The 24,716-nt window shown below is 42.9% G+C and overlaps 1 protein-coding gene across 3 annotated transcripts in view; it reads left to right on the plus strand.

The window, feature by feature from the left end:
- Rgl1 (ral guanine nucleotide dissociation stimulator like 1) overlaps positions 1–24,716 on the plus strand; it is a 230,787-nt gene that overhangs the window by 156,193 nt on the left and 49,878 nt on the right. For all 3 annotated transcript variants that reach the window (XM_005071280.4, XM_040737599.1, XM_005071281.4), the window contains 2 exons: positions 7,186–7,394; positions 22,344–22,421. In XM_005071280.4, the coding sequence (XP_005071337.2) occupies positions 7,186–7,394; positions 22,344–22,421 (287 nt within the window). The remainder of the gene's footprint in view (positions 1–7,185; positions 7,395–22,343; positions 22,422–24,716) is intronic.

The following is a 24,716-nucleotide window of genomic DNA, read 5'->3' on the forward strand; positions in this document are numbered from 1 at the left end:
CTGCTACTACAGCTCCCACCTCCCAACATGGGGGGGTGTTTTACCATGTGTTGTTGTGGCTTTTCTGTGGATGTTGGGGACCCCGATTCAGACTTAGGTCCTCATACGGCTTCACAGGAACTTTAACAAGGAGCCATGTCCCCAGCTCCTCAAGCCCAGTGGTTTCTAAAGCAGAACTCAGTACTTCTCTACAGCCCCCTTCTGTTTTCTTTTATTCCGTGACACCATTTGTGTACAGTCACCCATGCCAGAAGTCAGGTAAATAGCCCCGATTATTTCTTTGACTAAAGATAGAGTGCGCCCTCACCATTGGCTTCCCATTTCCTAGAGGACCTGGCATCTCTACCTCCTCGGGTACATCGTTTAAATCCTTTGTTGTCAGTAGGCCTCTGCTGGCTGTCTGGCCAAGCCGTCATTCCCACTGTCACATTGCCTCTGCAACCATCTTCCCCTCATGCTTCATTCTCCTTAATGACTTTGTTTATGCTGGGCCCTGTGCCTGCTGTGCCCTTGCCAACATTGTGCAGTCACAGTGTGGGCACCGCCTACTCAGGAAGCCTTTTCTGGCACCTCCAGCATACTGGGTCCCTCATGGCGTTTCCAAGATACGTTGTCTGTCTTTCCAGAAACCACTCACATTGAGTTTTATTGGGACACAGAAAACGATGCCCCCAAGGAGGTACTTTGGCACTTGGGGTGCTTTGAACTGAAGGACAGGGGTGCAAAAATGCTATCTTCCTGACCTTTTGACTTCTTGTTTCCTTTATCTCCTCAAACAGAAACTAAACCACTTCTTCCCCAAAGCTGTTGGAAGATCTAAAACGTTACTCAAAACTCAATGCCATCTTTCTGTGTAAACTTATGCCATCTGGTAATAGCTGCTAGGACCCTCATTCCAGAAGGGGCTCTGCTCTGCAGCCAGTGGAAGACACATGTGGTGCTTTGAATAAGATGTTCTCCATATTCTTGGGAATCTGAATACTTGGTCCCTAGTTGGCAGTGCTACTGGGGTGAGTTTAGGAGGTGTGTCCTTACTGGGGAAGTGTGTCACTGGGTGGTGGGCTTCCAGGATTAAGAAGCCATGTTATGTTTCCAGTGCTCTCCCTGTACTTCTGGTTTATAGTGTAAATGGGAGCACTCAGTTCCTGTTCCAGCCTCATATATATCTGCCTGCTGCAATGCTGTCCCCAAACCCCAATGGTGATGGACTCTTATCCCTCTGGGATAAGCTTTCTTCCCACAAGTCGCCTTGATCATGGCATCTTATCATGGCAATAGAAAAGGAACTAATATATCACACTCTACAGGAAGAGTCCCAGCAGGCAGTTCTGCAGAAAGAGTCCCAGCAGGCAGTTCTGCAGAAAGAGTCCCAGCAGGCAGTTCTGCAGAAAGAGTCCCAGCAGGCAGTTCTGGGTCCACCTCTTGCTCTGTTGCCTATATGATGCCCCCGTTGCTCAGTTTTAGTCTCTACATGCTGTTCATTCTTCACTGACCATAAGGATGAGAACCCTGTTTCCCCTGAGTCTTCTTTTCTGAAGATCACAGGTCATGAGAAACTTTGAGTACATAGTTTGCTGTAGGTTTTGCTTGCTACCCTGTCTTTAGTTGTGGGGATGGAACCTGTGGCCTTATAATGGGTAGAAACAGCATCATACCTTCTGCTTCTGTGGTTCACATGGCTTCCTTTCACATTTCCTGTATTGTACTGAACAGCCCAGTGTTAAATGTAAGGCTTTGCTGACCCATGGTACTGTTGCGTTAAAATGTGAGTGACTAACTAGATGAAGATGTGGAAGAGACATCTGTTCTCCCTTTACTCACTACATGCTGCTAGCATAGGACTGTTGACTTCATCTTATAAAAATATAGGATACATTATCAGTATGGAAATCCCTAAACAAAGCAATATGGAATTACCATATAATCAGGCAATTCCACTATAGGCCATATCTCCATAGGAAGTGAAATAATTTATTACACAAAAAAGAAACCTGAGTTTCCCTGTTACTGCAACACTATCTACATTAGTCTAGGTGTGGGATTGATGAGTGAGTGGATTGTAAAACTGTGGGGTATACATGCACAGTGGAATATTATCCATCCTTAAAAGGGTGCTGTAACTTCCATTAACAGACAGAACTGGAGGCATTGTGCTAAAGGAAGGAAGCCAGACTCAGAAAGACAAATGCCACATGTTCTCACTCAGTTGTGGCTGTTTAAAAAGTGGATCATGTTAAACAGAATGGAGGTGTTTAGAAGGTCGCAAGGGAGGAGGGAAGGCAGCAAGTGAGAAGGTGTATAGTTAGGACCATAGACAGTGGTGCTAAGTATGCACTTCAAAATAGCTATAGAAGAATGTAAAGGTTGGGAACATGTAGAGATGATAATATTTGCTGTGGTCATCATAAACATGCCTTGATTTACACTACCCACAAATAAGCACATGCATGTATATGTATCTGTGATACTCATGTTTATATTTAAAATGAGGAGTAGATTTTTCTTTAGTTCTGTGGGTAGATCCCAAATACCACACGAGACATTCCTGTTATTTATTATTTACCTTAAAATTTTGTTCAGCATCCTTCAACTGGCATGTCTAACCTAGTGAACTGGCATGTCAAATCTTGTGAAAGTGAGTCCATACTTAAGTAGACGTTCAGACTGTGTTGAAGCTGGTATTGAGCTTGTGGTCCTGGATCCAGAGTTTTCATGAGCTTTGGCAATTAGAACTTGCACGTATAGTTAGGTTACTTGGGTAGAATTGTAGATTTCTTAGAAGAAGCTGAGTTCTGGTAGCAAAAGAGCTGACCAAAGAAACAGCCATGTAGCATATTTGTGGCCTTGGTATCATGGTCTTGTCAGCAAAGTCATGGGTTCTGATTAAACCCAGATTGAGCTGTTTCCTGTTAGCGTGCTAACCCACAGGGCAGGCTCAAGTCTCCTTGTCTGGCTTTCCAAGTCTGACTTATTAAACGCTTGTCTGCCAAGGGTTCCTCCCTTTTCTTTGAAACTTCAATTAGAAGTTATTAAGATAATACAAACAAAAATAGGTTCTGAAATCCCTTTAAAGGATTATGGGCCTATCGACTCTTTTGCTGCAAAAATGAAACTTTAACATTTTAGTTTATTCATTCTGGCATATGGCAAATGGCATTTAAAATTTTTTTACACTTATTTATTCAGGGGCACATGCGTGCGTGTGTGCATGCATGCATGAAGGTATGTGTGTACCATGATGCACTTATGGAGGTCAGAGGACAACTTTTGGGAGTTCCCTCCTTCCACCATGTGGGTCTGTGGGACTGAATTTAGGTGGTCAGTCTTGATAGCTAGCACCTGTACCACTGAGCAATCTTCCTGGCCCAGTGGATGTGTTTCTACATTTCATTTCTGTACAACTTCATTTCAAAACAATTCCAGTAGTCAGCAGAGAATGCTAAGTTGTTGTTTGTTTTGTGAAAATGTACTCTGTTTGAATGTTGGTCAGTTAGAACTCACCTAAAAACAAAGCAAAACGAAATCTGGGTCTGCCCAGTGACAGAAAGCAGCTTTTAGGGTACTAATTAAGAATATAGAAACTACAGGAAACATTAAGTGAATGCGCTAACCACTCAACACTCATTGTTGAGTTTTGTAAGAATGATTCCAGCCAACAGCATAACTCTATACTTCATTGTATGATATTGCTGCTTGCTCTTTGTAGTCACATATAATTTTCTAAATCTGAGATGAGCATCCAGCACATTGTGTTAGATGTCTCTGAAGTCCCAAGGAGCAGGAATCAGACAAGACACAAAGGAGAATCAGGCATGCAGACAGGGAAAGGAAGTGGACACGGAAGAAGGGTCTGGGTAGGGCAGCCATCCCATTCCTTAGGGAGCAGCTTGGCAGCCTGCCAGATCTGCTCTCGGGGGGCCGTGTGGTCACTGTCTCCCACAAGTATTTTTCCCTGTGTTTGAGTTCTCGGTCACATTATTATTAGTGAAAAATTGATTCTTTTAAGCCATCATCTCTACTTTCAATAAGAAAAGTCTACTTTTAGAGTGGAGTTTGCACTTCAAAGTAAGGTAAGACTCATCAAATCATAAAAGTTCGTGGGAAGGGAGCCCTTGCATTATCACAAAGTAAGTAAGGAAGCTTAATTTAAAATTAGAACCTGCCCATTTCTCCCAATGGAGAAGCTATGCCTTGTGCCAGTTCCACTTGGCATTGAATACTTTTTAACGTCTACTGCATTATTGTGTAGGCAGATGATGGTTTTGACAGAGTCTTTTGAAGTACAAAGCAAAAACTACAAAACATCCTTCCATTTTAGTATTACATTAAGAAAGAGATCTAAGAGGCTAGGCAGTGGTGGTGCATGCCTTTAATCCCAGAACTCAGGAGGCAGAGGCAGGCGGATCTCTGTGAGTTTCAGGGCCGCCTAGTTTGCAAAATGAGTTTCAGGATAGCCAGAGCTGCTATGCAGAGAAACCTTGTCTGGAAAAAAGAAAGAAAGAGAGAAAAAAGCAGAGAGATTAAAGAGATATAAATGTTTTTATTGTATCGTATTTAAAATTTTATTTTTACTATTTATTTATCTATGTATTGAGAAAGGGTCTCAATTTGTATCTCATGCTGACCTGGAATTTACTGTGTAGCTCAGGCTGGCCTTGAACTCACTGCAATCCTTTGGTCCCAAACTATGGCTGGCTGGATAGGTGTAAGCCAAAGGCCTGGCTAATTAGCATTATATTTTATAATGTCTTCACTTATATTTTTCTCTCTTAAAGTAGAAAATGATAAACATAAATCCAGTACATTGCAGTTCATTCTGAAGTCTGTAACATGATTTTAGAATTAAAGGGGAATGGACCTAGAAATACTGTGTATCATACCTGCTTGCTAGAGTTTAGTGTCATATGCAGACACGTTGAAGCCGAAGAAAGTCAGCAATAAAGAAATGTCTTTGACTTTATTGAACTCTGTAGTCTCCGAACTTGACACAGGACCTTCTCTTAGCACAAAGCAAAGCAACCTAATGTTTTATAGTACATTCTCAAAGCAGTACTGGTACCTAGTAATTAAAATGTAATTAGAGTTTGAGACCATCCATCTTTCGCTCATTATTTCTGTTGTAAGTTAATTGGAACTTCTGGGGAACAGATGGACCCTGTAAAACTAGTACAGAGTGAAAAAGAGCAGCTCCAGGCCTCTGCCTGAACCAACAGTCCTAAGAGCCCTAAGGAAATATGGGTGTTTTTCCTAAGTCAGACCTCTGTCCCTGGAAATTTTTCTTTTACAAACATTTTATTTTACTTATCTGTATGTTTTGTGTGTATGTGTATAGACCTGTGCATGTATGCAAATGCCTGCATGTGTGTCACATGTATGTTTATGCCCAAAAAGACCAGAAAAAAGAATCAGATCCCCTAGAGCCCAAGTTACAGGTAGGTGTGAGTTTCCTGACATGGGTTCTGGGAAATGAAATCTAATCTTCCGGGAGAGTAGGAAGCATGAGCTGCTGAGTCATCTCTCCAGCCTCATCCTCAGCAAAACCTAAAAAATTCAATAAGGAAACAAAAACATGCATCACATACACCGTAGTCCTTCCGTCAATTCCCATCAGCACTTAGACATAATGGCATTAAGCTGTTCTAACCTCACGTGGTTGCTGCCATGTGGGTCTCTCTGAAAGCAATCCCTGGGTGAGTTTCCTTCTTAGTTTAACTTCCAACAGGAGGGTGAGGGAAAAGCAAAGTGCAGAACTCGGTAGCCACAGTCGTCATCACGAGAGACTCAGGTCTCTCTTGTTACTCTTGTCACACTGACTTCTGTATGTATGACTATTTCGATGTAGGACCTTAGGCAATCTGTATAAAGTAATTCAGTTTATAATCCAGATAAATTGGCTGGTAGTTCTCTGCACCAGTGATAATCTTTGCACCAAGGAGAATAACTATTTGCTTTGGAAACAGATTTATTGTAGAACTCCTCTTGGTAGGTGAGTTTCCTTAGCACCCACAAAGGAGTCCATTGGAAAATTGTATCTGCATGTAATTTTCTAGGCACAGATTTACTGTGAATGGGAGGTGCACCCTTATTTTTCTGCAGTTTGATTCTTTTTGCTCATCCTCAGTTTTCAAGCCTTTCACATTTTATCACTGACCTTTATACGTTATGGATTATGTGTATTAATGTACAGTATAAGTGTCCACTGATACTTACATTTGCTTTTCTATGCTAGCTGTTTCTCATGAGCACATATCTTTGGTGTTTGCACATTTCTGGAGAGTAGGGCTATGCACCACCACCCTTTCCATGGCTCCCCTGGGAGAAGCCCCATACTGCACAGAACAGCTGTTTCTCACCCAGTTCCTTTGGTTGCTGGTGGCGTGAAAGTAGGATGTACATTGCCACCTATGGACTGAAGACTGTTAGATTATAGTGGCATCTCCATAGGGTACCACTGGAAACAGACGTCTACCAACACTGATTTTTCAAGCTGTGACCATGATGTCAGCTGGCTTACACAAACCCTATGTGGTGTGTGTGTGTGTGTGTGTGTGTGTGTGTGTGTGAAAATGTATTGTGTGTGTATATACACATATAAAATTTATATATATGTGTGTGTATATATATAAAAAGTTGGCTTTTCAGAATCATTAATGTTTGACTCTTTTGGCATCCCCTGGTAGGCACTGACTTTAAAAATAAGTGTGAAGGCACTCGGGAGGCAGAGACAGGTGGATCCCTGTGAGTTCAAGACCAGCCTGGTCTACAAGAGTTCCAGGACAGCCTCCAAAGCTACAGAGAAACCCTGTCTCGAAAAACCAAAAAAAAATGTGTGAAGACTTTGTCAGTACAAAGAGGATACGATAGTTAACATTTGCTAAACTCTCTCCAGGTGATAAAGTATTTCCAGCACCCTTGCTGTCACTAGGGGTGAAAGGAGAAGCCATTGTATAGCTATGAAGTAATCATCTCTCTGTCTTCAGAGAGAAAGAGAACCCACCTCCCCATGCTGGCCTTCACGGCCACTGTTCTGCCACACTGTATTTACAGGAGAGCACTTTGCTTTAGGAGACATTCGGAGAAGCCTTTATGATGGTATACCGAAACACCGGCTTGAACTATTTCTTGTTTTCAGTTTGACATCAGGAAGTCGAGGCATATAATACTAATGATGGATTTGTCCCATAGGTTGAAGGGGACCAGCTGCCTCCAGGTCACACAGTCAGTCAATATGAGACCTGTAAGATCAGGACCATCAAAGCTGGCACGCTGGAGAAGCTTGTGGAGAACCTGCTGACGGCTTTTGGAGACAATGACTTTACCTACATCAGCATCTTCCTGTCGACGTACAGAGGCTTTGCCTCAACTAAGGAAGTGCTGGAGTTGCTGCTGGACAGGTAAGAGGAAAGGGCGAGTACTGAATGCCAGTCTAAGGGACCAGAGTGTGGCTCAGTCTCAAGGGCACTTGGAAGGCTAGGAGGGAGGAGAGATTGGCTACAAAGGCCAGCTGTTGGAACAAGTGGCATGCAGAAGGCAATTATATGGTTTGTTTCCAGGGCAAAGAAATCTCATTCAAAAAGTTCATAAAGGCTGGGCATGGTGGTACATGCTTCTAATCTTGGTACTCGGGAAGCTGAGACAGCCAGGACCACATGGCAATGCTCTGTTTCAGAAGCAAAGGAAAAAAAAACAAGGAAAAAGCAAGCAATAGCTGAAACCTATTTAAAAAATTCAATAGAAGAGTTAAAAGTAGATATTATAAACGTAGATTCAACTATTTATACATTTCTATTTCTATTTGCTACCCCAAACTTAACAGATTAACTTTTAATTTTTGTAATTTCTGTACACGTACTTAACCGGTCAGTAATCTCCTTGTTTTGGGGACTGAATGTACTCATACGTGTGATGTATAGCACTCTATCCTAGATCGCTGGAAGCCGCTGATGAGTAGGGGCTTTGGCAGTGACAGTCATGACTGTCAGCAATCACCTTGTATTCAGTGTTTTATGGACTTGTGTATGAGTGATGTCCATGCTCCATGTTGTTAAGGAACACATACCTGAGCAGTGTACACTGCAACTCACATACGAACAAATATTTTTGTTCCTGCCTTTCTTTTGTTTTATTTATAGCAAAACTTAGATATTTTATAAACCTATTGTCATGTTGACTTGATCCTGGAACAAAGAAAACTGCCAACTAAATAATTATTTTAGAATCATGAGACTCCTAATTCAGATCCTTGTAGTCTTGGGTTTCCTGCCTAAGGAAGGAAGCGGGAGTCAACGCTTTCAGTAGGCTTGTTACATATGTGGATTTGTGTGTGTGTGTGTGTGTGTGTGTGTGTATTTAATTTTAAAGGTATATGCAACTGCATTGAAAATGTTAAAAATTCCTATACCATAGAAGGTATGAAAAGAAATATTAAAGTTTTCTCAAATTGCATTTTTCTCAAGTAATTTTTATTAGGTTATAAAACATAAATATTAGTACAAAGAACAAAATTAAACAAACCACTGTCTAAATAGGCAAATAATGTAATATTAATTAAAAATAGAGGTAATCCATCTATATTATAAAGTTCACACAGCCTAGAAAGTTATAAAAGCAAAAACTGCAATTTCCTTTTTTCTTGGTTTTCTAGTCCCATTACACCTTGGTGATCTTTTTGTATTATTCCCCAAAATTTCCAGGCATATATGTGTGTGTGTGTGTGTGTGTGTGTGTGTGTGTGTGTGTGTGTGTGTGTGTGTATACATATATATGTGTGTGTGTGTGTATCCTTAATGTATACTATATCAGATACATTGTCTTTATAGGCTTATTTGTTTATTGGTAGTATTTATTGGTAAGAGGGTACCAGGCTGGACAGTAGCTACAGCACTTCTTGCCTATATAGATTTATAGCATATACATGATATAAACTGAATTAAGCAGATTTACAACATATCCTTCAATTTTCATTTTTACATATTTATGCATTTTAGAAATATTTTTACTTGTTCAGTGAATCAGCCTATGTGAAAGTCTTATAATACTGGCTAGGATGTTGAAAGTTCAAGAAATGTAAGTTATTATTTCAAAATAAACGCATATGGGTGGATTTTTCTAGCCTCTTTTTCAACAGCTTTCTAGTACTTACTAGCTGATAATTTCATGGACAGAGAATTAAGCAGTTTCTAGTTTTTAAAATTCTTTTAAAGAATTTGTGAACACAATATCTCAAGGAGCATATTTTCTGGGTGCTTTTTGAGACTCCTATAGAATAATCTCATAGAAGGGTAACTATTTCACCAGGTTGTAGAGATTTAGAAGCCTGCCTGATGCCTCCAGAAAGTTGTACTACCACACTGCTGTTCCGAGCATCCTATCACAGACCACACACTCCTCAGCTGGTGATGGCCAGTCTCTTCAGCTGAGACATCTTTACTATGATCTGACCATCAAAAAAGTCATTTTCAGATGCCTGCCTCTTGTGTTTAAGAGTAGAGCTTGCTCTTTCGAAAGACACCGGTCATTTGTTTTGTGTGAATTCTTTTCTTATCCTATACTCTTTCCCTTAGAACTATTTAGCTTAATTATTAATCATCTAATAATAATTCTTTGTATATTAAAGAAATTAGATTATTTGCTTATTATTGTGTTGGAAATATTTTTCCTAATTTTTTCTTTGATTTTAAAGTTTCTTCATTAAATATTGGCATATGTAACTATTTTATGTAATAGTCTGTCTTCAGAAAGACTTTGAATAAACAACTTCCTCTTCCAGGGTATAGTTATTGACAAGAGGAGATCAGTCCTCAAAGTATTTGTCATCTTTCTGTCACTATGACACATACCTGACATAGACAACTGATGAAGGTTAAAGATTTGTTTTGGCCTCCAAGTTTTGGAGGTTTCAGTCTGACCACTTGGCCCTGTTGCTTTTAGTCCTGACACAAGTTAGTATATTGTGATGGGAATATAGAGTTGGGCGAAGCTGCTCACCTTTGAGCACACAGTAAAGAGAAGGAGGGTTGAGGTCTTACATCTCTTCTTGAAGGGCACGGAAGTACCAAGTAGGTTCTGCCATGTAAAGGTTCCCCCACCTTCCAGAAACCCCACCCTGGGAATCAGACTGTTAATACATAGACATTTGTGGGACACAAGATCCTAAACATTGGGTCAGTTTTGTTGTGGGTATTTACACATGGAAGTTATTGGGTTCATGCTTACTTGTATGTTCACATTCTTGGCCACTCAGGAAGCATACATTTTTATGGTACACTGATCTGGCCAACATGTCATGTGCTACAGTATAAGGAGCTGTGCCATTTTCTGCAATAACAGTACTTGACAAAATATTAATCCTGGAATAACATATGAGTCATTTTTATTGTGGTTCTTATATAATGGTTCATATCTGTAAGTAGAAATTGGAGAATTATGTGAGTTTTCTCTTTTCAATACTTCATAGCTGTAAAAAGGAGCCTAGTAAGTGTTGGCAGGCCGTTTGCGGAAATGAAATCTCTTAAATTCACTTTGAAATCAGTGACCTCTTCTCCATAGGAGGTAACTCCACTGACAATAGCTCACAGATGTCCACATTGCGTAAAGGAGTCCACATAAGTGCCAGCTGTCTGTCTTAAAGACTGGACACACACACACACACCAGGAATTAGGGTGTTTAGTCTATGGCTTTTATTTGATGATTTTTGAAATGTCTTTTCTTTGTTCTATGCATAGACAAATTGGTTTTTTTTTTCCTTCAAACACTAACTGGATAACAATGATTAAATAGTAGATCCGATAGAATTCAGGTTGTACTGAATTCAAACTATCAGTTGAAGTATGGTTAAATGAAGAATTAAGATTTAGTCTGTACCATGTGAGTAGGCTTAAGGCTGGCTTTGAGTGTGATCTCATAGTTCAATCTGTTGCTTGTTTCTGAAATGAGGGATTAAGCGCTGAATACCTGTGTAATGTAATATGTGGAAAGCACTCTGCAAGACATCACATAGATGGGACTCGGATGTAAACGATTTAGTTTCTGCCCTGAGGTGGTTCAGAGATCTGTGAAGCCGCTGGAGCTTAAGCTCAGGGGGCCTCTCACTTGGCAGGAATCTCTCTATAAGAATGAGTCAATAGTCTTAATTTTGTGTTTCTTTTCCTTCAGAGGACCCTTCAAATTGTAAAGGCCAGTTCCATCAGACTTATATCCACTCTTCAGGACTTAGTATTTTCCTGCAAAAGATAAGGTTAAGTAAATCATCATACACGGCGGTATAAAATAGAGTTCTAATATATGCTGGTATAGGAGTTCAGAGAAATAAATCCCATTTATTTTGCTTTCTCTGCAGAAATTTAACCTTGTCTGTGTGTGTGCCAACCTCAACAAGAATATTTCTTCCTCACTCCATTTCTTACTCACACTGAAATCTTGTGGCCATGTTTCAGTCTCCACAGAAATCCAACTGTAGATTCTGTGACTTGTTGTACTTCTAAGTTGGCTGTAAGAATTTTTAATGCCTATAATGAAGAGGAAGCAATTTATTGTACAAACTCACCTATTCTGAAGATAAGCATTTCAAATTCATTTTCATACCAATAGGTTGGAAGACTCATTCGTGAGCCTCAGGTAAAATTTCTTAGGTATTTCTTCTGCTGTCTGCATGATTGCAGTATGTGCTAATCCGGTAATAACCAGACAAGAGTAGATTCATGCAGATGTTGCATTGTTTATTTCCCACCAGAGCACGGCTTATTTGAAGTCAAGCTTTGATTTCCCTTAAGACTTCAGTTGTGGCTTTTCTTGTAGGGAACTGTTTATTTTCTGGGATTTCTTTTTAATCTTTTCATGGTTCTATTTTTTCTTTTCTAATATGGGTCTGTGTGATTGACAAATAGACAGTGATTTGAAGTCATGAATGGCTAATTCCATGTTTATATTATCCTTTATTGGGATGACGGGTGCCTCACAGAGAGGCTCTTGTTTGCCGCGCTTCTTGCCATGGCCCAGACTTAACTCAGGGCTTCCTTTTAACCCAAGAGGAAGTTACTGAATTTGGGGTTGACTGTGTTAGGGCTTTGAGATTTTATTTTCTCTATGTGTCACTCAGAATAGTCCGATCTCCCTACCCCTCTGTTTAAAGAGTAGGAGGTAAATACCACTGAAAATGCCTAACCTCAAATGTTGGCAGAGGCCTACTTCAGCCAGTGATCTTCAGCAAGGGCTGGGAACGTCCCACAGAGGTGTGGGTTCTGCTGTTTTCTCAGACATTCTCACTTTCTCTGATAACTAACTAAAATGCCAACATCATACATGGAACAGGGAGAGCTGCGTCTCCAGAAACCCTGGACAAGCTGTTTTCAGACCTCAGATCAGGGTGGAAAGTGTCAAATTCTCCTGCATAGCAAGTTAGTTCCCTCAGAGAACATGTCCTGGGAAGCTTAAAGGTTGAAGCCATCTATAAACCTATGCTTTAAGGTGATAATTTTGTTGATGTCACAGAGACAAGGCTAATCAGTAGGTCTTTGAATGAATTTCTCCTTCCCATATCTGCTTGCCATGTGTTTTCACAGACTTTATCTCATGCTATTTATCATAACTCTGTGTTTACAAATGGGAAACCAGTAGTTCACAAACAGCAAAGGGGGAATTAAAAGCCACCCCTGTGTAATTCAGACTCTCCCAGTATACCCCAGCACCTCCCATGCTAACTCACAAAAAAGGGGTGACTGGGGAACTCTTCTTAGTTATCTTTGTCACCACTTCCTCAATTCATCTTCCTTGGAAATTACGTTTTCCTGATGATGTCTCCTTCACAAACTTGATTTGTCAACTCCAGACTTATTTATCAGCTGACTGATATGAAGTACCTACTTTACAAGAGCTTGCCATGGTTGCCACCATCTTAAATATGTAATGTGTGTTGGTGGAGAGTAACTCTCACCAAGCCAATATACAAAAAAGATGTATATAATTAAAACTGCTATGACCCTCATGCCTAGAAGTCCAGCACTTGGGAGGCTGAGGCAGGAGGATCACTGTGGGTTTGAGGCTGCCTTGGGATACAGAGTGGGACTCCACCTCAACCTCCTCCCGCCATGATGTTTTAAATTTACTTTGGAGGGTTTTTTCCTTAGGACAAAAGTAGTTCCTTCTTTCAGAGTTTTAGGATGTTTTATAGAAAACAACCTTTCAGTCATGAGATTTGTGTTAGACATATGTACAATGGTTGGGTGGGGCATAGGAATAAAAACAAAACAAACAAAAAGACACCTTAGATTGATTATCAGTTTGCACTCTGCCGTACTTTTAAGTGCCCCTCAAAGTCTATGTGATATTGGCTTGGATGCTAGTGTGGTGCTTTTGGGGGGCAGGGCGGGGAGCTGGGGAACATTTCAGAGGTGAGCCGTAGTGAGAGGTCTCCAGATTATTTGGGATTTGCACTCCTAGAGGACAGGGTCCTTCCTTTGCTCTTTCACTTCCGGGCTATGGAGTAAGCAGGTTTGCTCTGCCATGTCTCCCAGTGATATGCCGCCTTGCTCAGACAGGCAGAAACAACAGGGCTAGCCAAGCATGGACCAAAATAACCTTACTCGCCTTGTAAATTGATTAGCTCAGGTATCGTTACCGCCAGAGAAAGCTGCCTGGCTGGCCAACATACATTCCTCCCTTGCTCCAGTCCTGTGAGAGTGGGATTCCTTAGCCATATGACAGCAATGTAAGGTAACATGTGGGCTCTAGGGGCCTTCTGAGCTTCACTGTGATGGCGCAGGTGAAATCTTTACTTTAACAACTGGCACATTCTTTCCTTTCTTTGTGACGTTTGTGATGATTTGGAATCCCCATGTTTACTTTGCCCACTCTTGAACTGCCACCCCTACTATGCCTCCGAGAGGAATGATGCCTCCTTTGGGAGTTAAGGAACACTGCCTGACAAATACAAGTCATCCATGTCTGTTGAAGTGTTCTGCAAGGCATAGCAGTGAATGCCACCCAGACTGTGCTCATATCTAGTGGGAGGGTATAACCTGCCTGCTTAGTGGACCATCCCATCAAGACAGTGAGGACTAATATATGTTTTTAGTTAAAAAAAAAGTCCTCTTGGCAGGTATGAACTGGTAGCAGCAGTAAATCTTGTAAAAAGCACACCATACAAATTCACTCAGTTCTCAAACTCTTTATGGATACGTATATTTGAAATGCATGCAGTAGGTTCTGAATGCTTTTTGTTAAACCTCACTTAAAAATAATGAAGTTTTCATTTAGTTCTGAAGTTAAACTATGCACTTGACAGTCTTAGATTCATGCTGGCATTTGGCACCCAGAGAAGGTGGGTGATTCCTTTGCTGTCTATTCCTTCTGGGGGGGAAGCAAGGTTTCCAGTACCTTCTGTCTGTTCTTCCAGGTCAAGGGAAAGAGAGAGGTTCTCTTTGTGGGAGATCTGTAGAAGCAGGGGCTTCTGGAGGGGCTCAAATTTAATCTTTTTCCCACATACTCAAGAATTCTCTGTCCTTCTGCTTGTCTTAAGAGTGCTAATGTTCAATGTCACTGGCTTTAGTGACTCTTCCCAGAGCTCCCACAGGACCAGGCGGGAAGAAGTAGATGAGGGTACTGATGAGCCTTTCATTTTCTTCTGACCTGACACACGGAGATGTTGAGCTTTAATGGCCTGCTGGCTTCTGGGTGCTCGCCCCACTGATTTAGTGTGAAAACTTTCAGGAAATCTCAACATTATTGCTTTGTTTCTTTTCCAGTTTAAATGAAGAGACATCCTGGCTATCTTGATGAGGATGTCAGTTTCTTAGCAAATGAAGGACGTTGCTTTTTAAAAATACTCTTTTGTAATAGATAAATTTAAATATCTGGGTCTGGATTTTTGATGACTCTGTGAATGAGGTGAAATCCTTTGGATGTGTTTTGATTTAAAGTGAGAGGAAAGACAAATTGGTAAGAGACAAGTTGAACTGAGGCTGAGTTTCTGTCCCGTGACTATGAGAATGAGGAGATTATTGGGTAGTATAAATGAAGATGGCCTGGAGAAACTGTGGGTACCTGTAGCATTAAAAATGACTTAAAAATTTGCAGGTATTATGAAGGGTTCATTTTCTCACTGTTTCGTGCTTTCTTGGGTGGAGAAGAATGATTCAGCTCATAGAACAACAGAAGATAAACCTTGGTAATAACTTACATATTCCTCTATGTCAGGCAGAGATGGAGGGAGGAGGCTGTGAGCCCTTCAGAAAGGCAACTAAGTTGATTCTTTCTCAGCGCATGTAGAAAGGGACAGGGTTCATCTTACTCCCTGAGACCCATGGTGGACTTCAGACCAACGTTAACCATTGAACAGTTATGTGTTGGAAGCTAACAAACCGGTGGTAGCTTGCTGTAGCAGCAATAGCTCAGAAACAAGGACATCTTAGGGAGATTGTCTCCTAAAGCTCTTGCTCCTGGGTTCAAGGATGCCAAGGGGCGGGTGTCTACCCCTTGCCTTTGTTCTGCTTGGGGCTGCATATCCTGGTCATCTGTGGTCCCCTGGCTCAGGAAGCACCACCAGAAACTCAGCCCCAGTGAACAGCAACGCACCGTTGCTGTTTTCTCTTTGTAACAATGCCAGTTGCTTTGGGTTAACCAGAACACCGTTTTAGAATTACCTCCAACCATGATCACAAGAGGGAGACCGGAAATAAGTTTTCTCCATTCTCCATGGCTGCTTTGATTGCCTTTGGTAGCTCAATTGATTTTTTTTCCAAGTGGACTTGCCTCCTACTCCTCTGAACCATGGGAATTGTCAGTGAGAACATGCAGGGACAACAGAGCCCTGCTTTATGGGATGGAAGTGAGGTTCTGCTAACCCTGAAGGGATGTTGTCGAAGGCTTTGCCTCAGATTATAACCAGGCTGGCTTTCTCCCTTCAGTAGGGTTTGTAAGACAAGACCTAAGAGATAAAATTGTCTCCTTTAAACTGAGCTACGCCTTTTTGCTTTCCTTCCCCACTTAGCAAATGGGGCATGTGGTGTGCATATGCAGTTACCTTTAAAAAAATCTGGAATATTGAATTACTCTGAAGGATTCTTTTTAAAGTATGTATATATTTGGAAATTAGAAAACTGATAAGAACCTGAAGAAGACCATATGGATATATTCTGAGTGGTAACTGGAAAGTTTTAAATTTAACTCATAATCTAAAGTAGCAGTTTTGACCGTTTTCTAGCAATTGACAGAAAAAGTTGATCAATCACAAGAGTCTCCTAAGACTGTCAGAGATAACCCAGGGAGTCAGGCACTTGCTGCACAAGCCCAAGGATCTGAGTGTGAATCCCAAACATCCACCTAAAACATCAGGAGTGGCCACTCATACCTATAATCTCAGTGCTGTAGGAGTACTGAGACAGGAGGATTGCTGGGGCTGCCTGCCAGCCCAGCTCCAGGTTCAGCGAGAAACCCTGTCTCAAGGGAGTAAGGCTGAGAGTGGTAGAGAATTCCCCCCTCAGTCCTCTGTCTCTGGCCCCTACGTATGTGTATGAGTGCATGCACCTGCACACATATAAGTGCATACATTACACATATACTCCTCACTTTTATTTATACATATAACTCCCCCCACACACACACAAGTCTACTCGCTAACACTGGAATCTTTCTTTATGAAAAAGTGCCAGTAATAATCTTATACATGTAATTTAGGGGATTCTCAGATTTTTGGAAATTTACTTTCAAGGATCCTGGCTTCTGTCTTTCAAAGCAGAGGGTGTCTAGAATGTTTCTGCCCCCCTTTTTTCTGTGACTTATATCTCCCCCTCCCCCAGTAACCAGCTTCACTGTGGGAGCCTGACTTTCCCAAGGTAAGCTAGGTGAATATGTTCTTTGTCAGACCTGGGAGCAGGGAGTCACTTCCAGGAAGCACTTATTCAGGGTGCTTCAAAACAACCATGTCTGGTCTTTGGGGTGCAGGGCCAGGCCTTCCCAGGCTTCGCTTGGTTTTCCAGACAGCTGCTGGCTGCTGTGTGCACGATGTTCTCCTGAGTCAAGGTTGGTGTTTGGACATTTTCCTTATGCCTTCCTTGAGTTCTTGTGGGTCAGTGAAGGATGCCCAAGTGTTCCGAAGCAGGGATTCATCCAGACACTCCCAGAGGTCCTTGAGTCAGCGGCTTCCTGTGTGGTCTTCCTTCCTTCACATCCTCCTTTTTGTCCTTTGCGGTTCCCACCAAGTATCGCTTCCTTTCTCTGCCCTCCCCGGGCTTTCCTTTATTCATAGCAGGAGAGGGTAAGCTAGTTCTTGATTGTGTTCAGAGTCTTGTATGCCAGGCCCAGGCTGTGGTATAAAGTGAAAGAGAAGAGTAAAACCCAGGATGCCAAGATGTGCCAGGCATCCTGACCTGCGTGTCTGCAGGTGCTGGCTGCTGTGCCCGCACTCTCTCACTCCTCAGTGTCCCTTTAAAAACTGCCATCTTGCCTCTGTGCCTGGCCTTTGTCCCAGCTCTTTCCTGAGACATCTGTGGCTCACTCCTTCCCTGGAGGGCTTTATGTCATTGTCATGTGCCACACTGAAACAGCAATTTCTGACCTACCTTGGTTCCTAGACACCATGGCCTGCTTCTCTATTGTCTGTTTCACACTGAGCATATGTGAACTTCACAGGTCTCTATGTCCCATCAAGACAGCGTGAGCTCCATGGAAATAGATTTGAGTTTCCTCATCCTTCTTTTTTTTCAGGAGTGTGTGTGTGTGTGTGTGTGTGTGTGTGTGTGTGTGTACATGTGTGTTCCTATGTGTTGAGTGTGTGGTATACGGGCAAGTGTGTGCATGGGCATGTAGAGGAGGATGTTAGGCATACTGCTCTATCCATCTTATTCCCTCAAGACATTATCTTTCAGTGAACCCGGAGATAACCCCAGAAATCAGTCTTACCGTCTCCATCCTCCACAGGAGTTTTAATTGTGTGCAGCCGTGCCTGTCTTTTTACTAGGGATTTGAACTGAGGTCATCATGTGTATCCACTGAGCCATTTCCTAGTCCCTGGTGCTTTAGTCTTAATGTCTAGAATAGTAAGCACCTTAATGAACAATCCTCATCCAATGAGAATAAATTCATAAAATAACAAGTAGACAGGGCCTTACAGCCTTCATGGGAGGGCAGTGACTTAGCACTGGGCCTAGGGCCTGCTTATCAAGGTTCAAATCCCTGCTGCACTTACCAGTGGTGTCACCCAGAAGTTACTATGTAAGCTTTTGGGGCCACGTTTTCCCCTCTGTGAAACTGGAAGAATGATACCACCCTAGAGTGATTATGAGAACTGAGTGAAACAGTCCACAAAAAGCAGTTGGCACAGCTCCTGTATGTAACAAGTTACCTGCTGTTACCAGTGGCTCATGTGCTAGCATTAAGGAAGGCTCGCAAAGTTCTTCAGGATGACCCCATTGGGGCAGAATGATGGGACTGATCCCTCTACAGAGAGACGGTATCTGTGGACAACTTGGGAGTTCTTTGAACTACCAATGCCCTGGTCATCCCTCACTTCAGGTAAATATTAAATACTTCACCTGCTCAGATGGGTTTCAGAGAAAACCATTAGAGATGGCTCTTCCTTATTTAAACATGGTTTTTCCCTCTTATTTAGGTAACTTTGATGGCTCTTCCTTATTTAAACATGGTTTTTCCCTCTTATTTAGGTAACTTTGAGTAAATAATTGTGCACAGCTATACTGTACAAGGCACTTATAAATCTTTCTTTTTGCCTGGTGACAACAGAGTAAACCATGTCAAAAGTCATCTGGCAATTTGGATTTTGATTGAAGTTTTATACAGAAGGGTACTTGCTCCGTGGTAAGCTTAAGGAGGGGTTGAGCTTTGATCTTAAGTCCTAAGGAGGGTTTGTGGGAATTGGAGATGACATTGTTGACAGGTTTGTCTGCAGCTTTTCTGCTGCCACTAATTAAGCACATACACATGCACACTCTTTGTTTACCCCTTGGACTTTGATGGGAAGCTGTGACCAGGTTCAGGGAAACATCAAAGAGGCATTCCTGGTCTGGTAAAACCAACTCTGACATGAACATAAAAGAACTCTCAATCCCAAAGCTGGCTACATTTTGTTTTTCCTACAGAGCATTAATTCTCCATAACAGTGAGAAAGTCAAGAGCAGACAGGTGCCCCACCCAGTGCAGTGGGTTTTAGAAAGTTCTCACACCCTTTTGTCTGCTTCAGAACACCACCCACACACCTTTGCGACTTCATCCTGCTAACCCCTTCAGGACCTCTGTTTAAACATCTTACAACGTTTTTCATGTTAATTTTGGATAACCACAGCCAAAGCTTAAAATGAATGTTTTATGCTCTTAAGCCCTTAGAAATGGGATCACAGACAGGTTAAGGCCCTGTGTGAGTTGGGACCAGACGGTGCTTTTGCAGTCTCAGAACATAGTCTCTCTAGCCTCACTAGAACACTGACTGCTCACCTCAGGTATCGCTCCTGCATCAGCTGGGTGCAAGCCTCATCATAAGCTCCAAAGAGCAGTGAGCACAAGAGTCAAAAATGCCACTCACATAAAGTTCATGTCCTAGTGGATACCCAACAGGAAAACACCGGCCGTATATCATATTAGAAGACACTGAAAGCTGTGGAGAATAAGGTGGCGAGGGGGATGGTGTTAGAGTAGGGTTGCATCTTAAACAGGATGTCCAGGGAAGGCAGCAGCAATGACCCAGGAGCTGAGAGAACCTCTCATGGAGAGTGGCAGAAGCAAGTGACAGTTATGAGACAGAGGGGATGACTGATGGTGGATGAGCAGGTGGAAGCTATGGACAGCAGGGGAAACGTGGGAGTTATGGGTAGACCATGGTGAACCAAAGATCTCAGGGTTTGTGAGAGAAGCGAGACGGGCGTTTTCTCAGACTGGAATCATGGGAGGGGTCCGAATGGAGACGGGCCATATCTGATTTACTTGAACAGGGTAGCTGTGATCACTGGGCAGACTCCAAGAGATCAGATGAGTGGTTGTTGAATTGATTTAACCCAAGGAGGGTGGTAGTTAGAGGCAGGATAGAAACAGGAGACACGAGGAGAAGTGTTTGGACTCAGGTGTGTAGTAGATGCAGAGCTGGGAGCTTTCCCCATGGGTCGGATGAGCAAGACTGGAGCAATGGGAGCCGGTGCCTTTCAAACCCATGGCTGATAACTGACAGCTCTTGCAGGCCTCTGAGTTATTTTTAGATCACCACCTTGGCCCTAGTTGTGAACCATGGACACTGGCAGTGAGGAGAATTGATAGTTGCGTGATCTTAGCCATTGTCAATGGTAACAGGCTAATTAATGTGCAGGAATGCTTAGTCTTTCTTGGCACCAACTGGCAGTACACCATAGCATCACATTCTGGGGGAGGAACTGAGATAGGTATTGGTGCCACCCAACTTCCACTTCATCTCCAAAAAGAACCAAAAAGGAGCAGGAGAGCATGGGAAACTAGAGACAAAAAAAAAAAAAAAAAAACCAGGAAGGTCTGGAAACTTCGAGTTAAAACCTCTTGGAAAAGAAAGCTATCAGGGCAGTAGAATGTGTTTCTTTTCCTTGAAAGTGCCTTGCTAGTCTATTTATATCCCTCAAGCTCCTATTGGGAAGATAAAAGACATTCGCTGGAGAGAACACTAATACAAATTAACATAACAAAACAAAGATCAAGTGCCCTATTTAGTAAGTGAGGGCTGCTGTGAGAGATAGGGCTCGGGCCCTCTTTCCTGCACCCTCCCCAGGCTCTCCTACTTCACACCACAAATCCTCCATGAGGCAGCTTGAGGCCACAGTTCACGATGGTGGTGGCCAAAAGAATCCCACTTTGTTTATTTACTAGGGGACTCGTTTCCCACCCCTACCTGGCTAATGAGGGGAAGGAAGTCTTAATCTGACAGAGCTCCTGTCTCAGGAATAGCAGAGGGCAGCCCCTGAAACTCTCACCTAGCAGGTGCCACACAGGATGAAGAGGGCAGGAGGGTCGGATCGGGACTGTGGAAAATACCTCTGTGGGGCCAAGAAACCCATAAGGCTGATGAGCTGGAGAAAGGAGCAGGCATGCGTGTGTGCGTGTGCCTGTGCGTGTGTGTGTGTGGGGGGTGTGTGGTGTGGTGCCTAAAGGCACAAACCTGGAACTTGTCAGGATGCAGTGATGGGGACACCAGATGAACTACAGTCAGTCAAAGCAGATGGTGCGCTTTTATTTTGTAAAGAATTTGTAAATCCTGGGAACAAGGAGCCATAGGGTGCTGGAACCTTTAATCCTATTACACAAGACAAAGTGTGCTCTTTAAAAATGTAAACCCACCAAATATAGACTTTCTGTATCAAAACCTTGGGGCAACAAAGAGCTTTGTAAACTCCAGGGACTCTCTGAATTCTTCCTAGTTGGGAGGAGGAACTGCAGAAATAGTGCAGACCTTGAGTTAATGGCATCTTCCTTAGGGACTGGGTGTCAATTTGTTAAGTGCACATTCTCTTACTTTGCTTGCAGAGTTGGGCACTGAAGCCAGGGCCTTAGGCATGTTAGGCAAAGCACTCTACTACTGAGCCACATCTCCAAAAAATGTGACATTTTAGAACAAAATGAACTAGGTCACAAGTGGGGTTGAAAGAAAAGCTAGTAGTGTACTTAGCAACGTAGCAACTTTTTTAGTAAAAATTTGGGTCTGTGACAAGCAAAATAAATTCTGAACACTGACTGCTTTCTCAAAAGTAGGGTCTCTGTTCCCGTCTTCTCAGGTATGGGGTCTAGATCAGTCTGGCTTGGTGGAGGTATAGTCACAACTGCTGTCTATCCTGGTGCCAGCAACACAAGGCTCTATTGTCCAGCCCTTATCTCCTTCCCAGCCTCTGAGGTCCAAGGCTGCTTCTAGGATCCTCCAACACTGCTCTCTCCAAAAGAAGACCACACTCCCAAATGCCTCATGGATGCATCATTCTTGTGCCCATGTATGACCCATGTCTGCAAGTGTGAACACATAGCTCTGTGTCCCTGGTGTAGAGACAGCAGGGCGTGGGATAAGCCTGTGTCTGAGAGCTCAGGAGCAATCTGCCTTCTTTATAGAACGTAATGTCTGATGCTCTTGCTGAGATGAAACCCTGTTGTATAGAAGAAATTACGGGAACTGTGGAGTATTAGGAGAACATTTTAAAGAAGTGTGGTAGTTAAATCCTGATTCTGTTTGGCCTGCACTGGTCTATCCATCATGTGTTGTTAATGAGGCTTCATGTTAATACTCCTTCATATGTATTTATATCCTTAATTGCTCCTGACATGTTATTTTGTGCTTGAAGTTGTATAGAGTAGCCTTCTGACTATTTCTGTTTGCCTGTTTTCATCTTTAAAGGTATGGAAACCTGACAGGCTCAAACTGTGAAGAAGACGGAAGTCCAAGTTCATCAGAGTCCAAGGCCGTGATCCGGAAGTGAGTGTCTTCTTATTGACTGTATCACTAGCTCTCAGTCAGGACAGCCTCTCAGCTGAGCTCCAGGGTGTGTGAACATGGTGGTGTGTGCACTTGTGAAACCAAGGCAGAAGCATGAATTTGAGACCAGCCTGGACTGTATGACTGAAACCTCCAACAAAAACAAAGTAGTCTAGCAGAAACTTTTACTCCTTTGGAGTGGGTGCTGCCATGCTGCTAGGCCGCTGTGATTTTGCCACACAATATCTATATGCCAGAGCTGGAAAGAGAGCTTAGCAGTTAAGAGTACTTGTTACTTTTGCCAAAGACATGGTGGCTCGCAGCCATCTGTAACTCCAGTTCCAGGGGATCCGATTTCCTCTTCTGACCTCCACAGGCATCAGGCATGCACATGGTGCATAGACAAGACACTCATACAAATAAAATAAAGTAAGATAAATATATCTACAAAGTTTTTAAATTACCTATATGCCTATACTTTTAGGAAAGTTATCTAATAATACTCACTTGTTTACCCAGGAATAATGCATTGCCATTGACTAGGTACTATTTGAAGAGATTTAAATAAACAAGGAAATAAAACAAGTGAACATGAAGAAATAGTCTTAGCTGTTATGAAGTTTATATTTTAGCAGAGGGAGACAAAGACTAATCACAGGAGTGGAGAAGAATGCAGCAAAGGAAGTGTCTCAGCCCCAATGGAGCTCTGTCTCCTGCAGGGTTCCAGGAAGAGGCTCTCTGATCTGGGGACACTGGAGCACAGTGGTGTGAGGTGCAAGCCAAGTCCTGTGATGTCTAGGCAGAGAGGATATGGAAGAGGCTGGAGGCGGGGATGGAGCGATACAGTGATGCAGCAGGGAGATGGGCAAGTGGCTCGGCAGGTGCTCGGGTGGAGACGGGCGAGTGTTACGCAGGTGCTCGGGTGGAGACGGGCGAGTGTTACGCAGGTGCTCGGGTGGAGACCAGGCGAGTGTTACGCAGGTGCTCGGGTGGAGACCAGCGAGTGGTACCGCGGATGCTCGGGTGGAGACGGGCGAGTGTTATGCAGGTGCTCGGTTGGAGACGGGCGAGTGTTACGCAGGTGCTCGGGTGGAGACAGGCGAGTGGCTCGGCAGGTGCTCGGGTGGAGACAGGAAAGTGGAGACGGGAAAGTGGCCTGGCGAGAAAGAGCCATGGTGTGGAGATAGAGGCTACTATAAGGCTGTGTTCTGGAGCAGATGCGATGGATTCTCTGGGGTCCAAAAATAATCTCTAAATACTCATTTGGGGTCAAAAACCAGAGAGTGGGAACGTAATTAAGCTTTCCTGTGTAGTTTTTAACTCTCCACAGGATTAATTGATGGTTCCCATGCTTTAGGGACTGTAGGTGTGAAAGTCAGAAAAGCATTCTTTTTAACCCCCGAGTAGAACCAATAAACCTTACATTTAGGTTTCTTTGTAATTTTATCGCAGAAAAGTAGACAAGCTAATGTGCATATTTAAAAGTCCAAGGCAAGGTATGGTAGATAAACCATTACATTATTTCTACAGGAGATGGACTAGTGGAGGAGGTGCCATTTGAAGGATGGTCAAGACTTGGGCAGTGGCTGTCCAGGCAGAGGGGCCAGCAGGTCCCATCAGGGACATTCAGTATATATGGAGTTTTGAGAAGCAAGGGAGAGTTGTTGGGGGATTACTTCACGGAGTGTATGTGGGTCGGGGGATTCTGTGTGGCTGAAACTAGTCTAAGGTTGCACTGTGAAGGGCTTCAATCGTTCACAAAAGAGTTTGGATTTCTCCTGGTTAGCTGTGGGCTAGCAGCCATACACGCTTTGCATCAGTGGGAAGCATTATAACATAGGTCATCAAGGTGGGTTGGGCCTGGAGTCATCCATGTCCACATGTATTGAGGACTGTCAGCTCAGCATCCAGGAAACTCTTTAGAAATGAAGTTGAACTGCTTCTAGCCCAGTGATTCTCAACCTGGTGGGGTGTTGAGTGGCCCTTTCACAAGGGTTGCATATTAGATATCCTCCATATTAGATATTTACACTGACTCATAACAGTCACAAAATTAGTTATGAAGTAGCAACTAACCCTGAGCTAGTGGACTAGAATCTGCGGCTTCAGATCCTTGGAGTGAGTCCTGAGCATTTTCAAGTTTAGAAATCATGAGATTGGAGTGTTTAAAATTGTTTTTATTCATCCATGAGAAGGCACTAAAACAGTGATTCTCAGAGGATCCTTTTGTAATGGGTGTTCGTGAGAGTCCCCAGAAGAGAAACGGCAAGGGTCCAGAGAGTGGCGTGACGGGTG

This window comes from Mesocricetus auratus, unplaced genomic scaffold, assembly GCF_017639785.1.
Source record: "Mesocricetus auratus isolate SY011 unplaced genomic scaffold, BCM_Maur_2.0 Super-Scaffold_100676, whole genome shotgun sequence".
Lineage (NCBI taxonomy): Eukaryota > Metazoa > Chordata > Mammalia > Rodentia > Cricetidae > Mesocricetus > Mesocricetus auratus.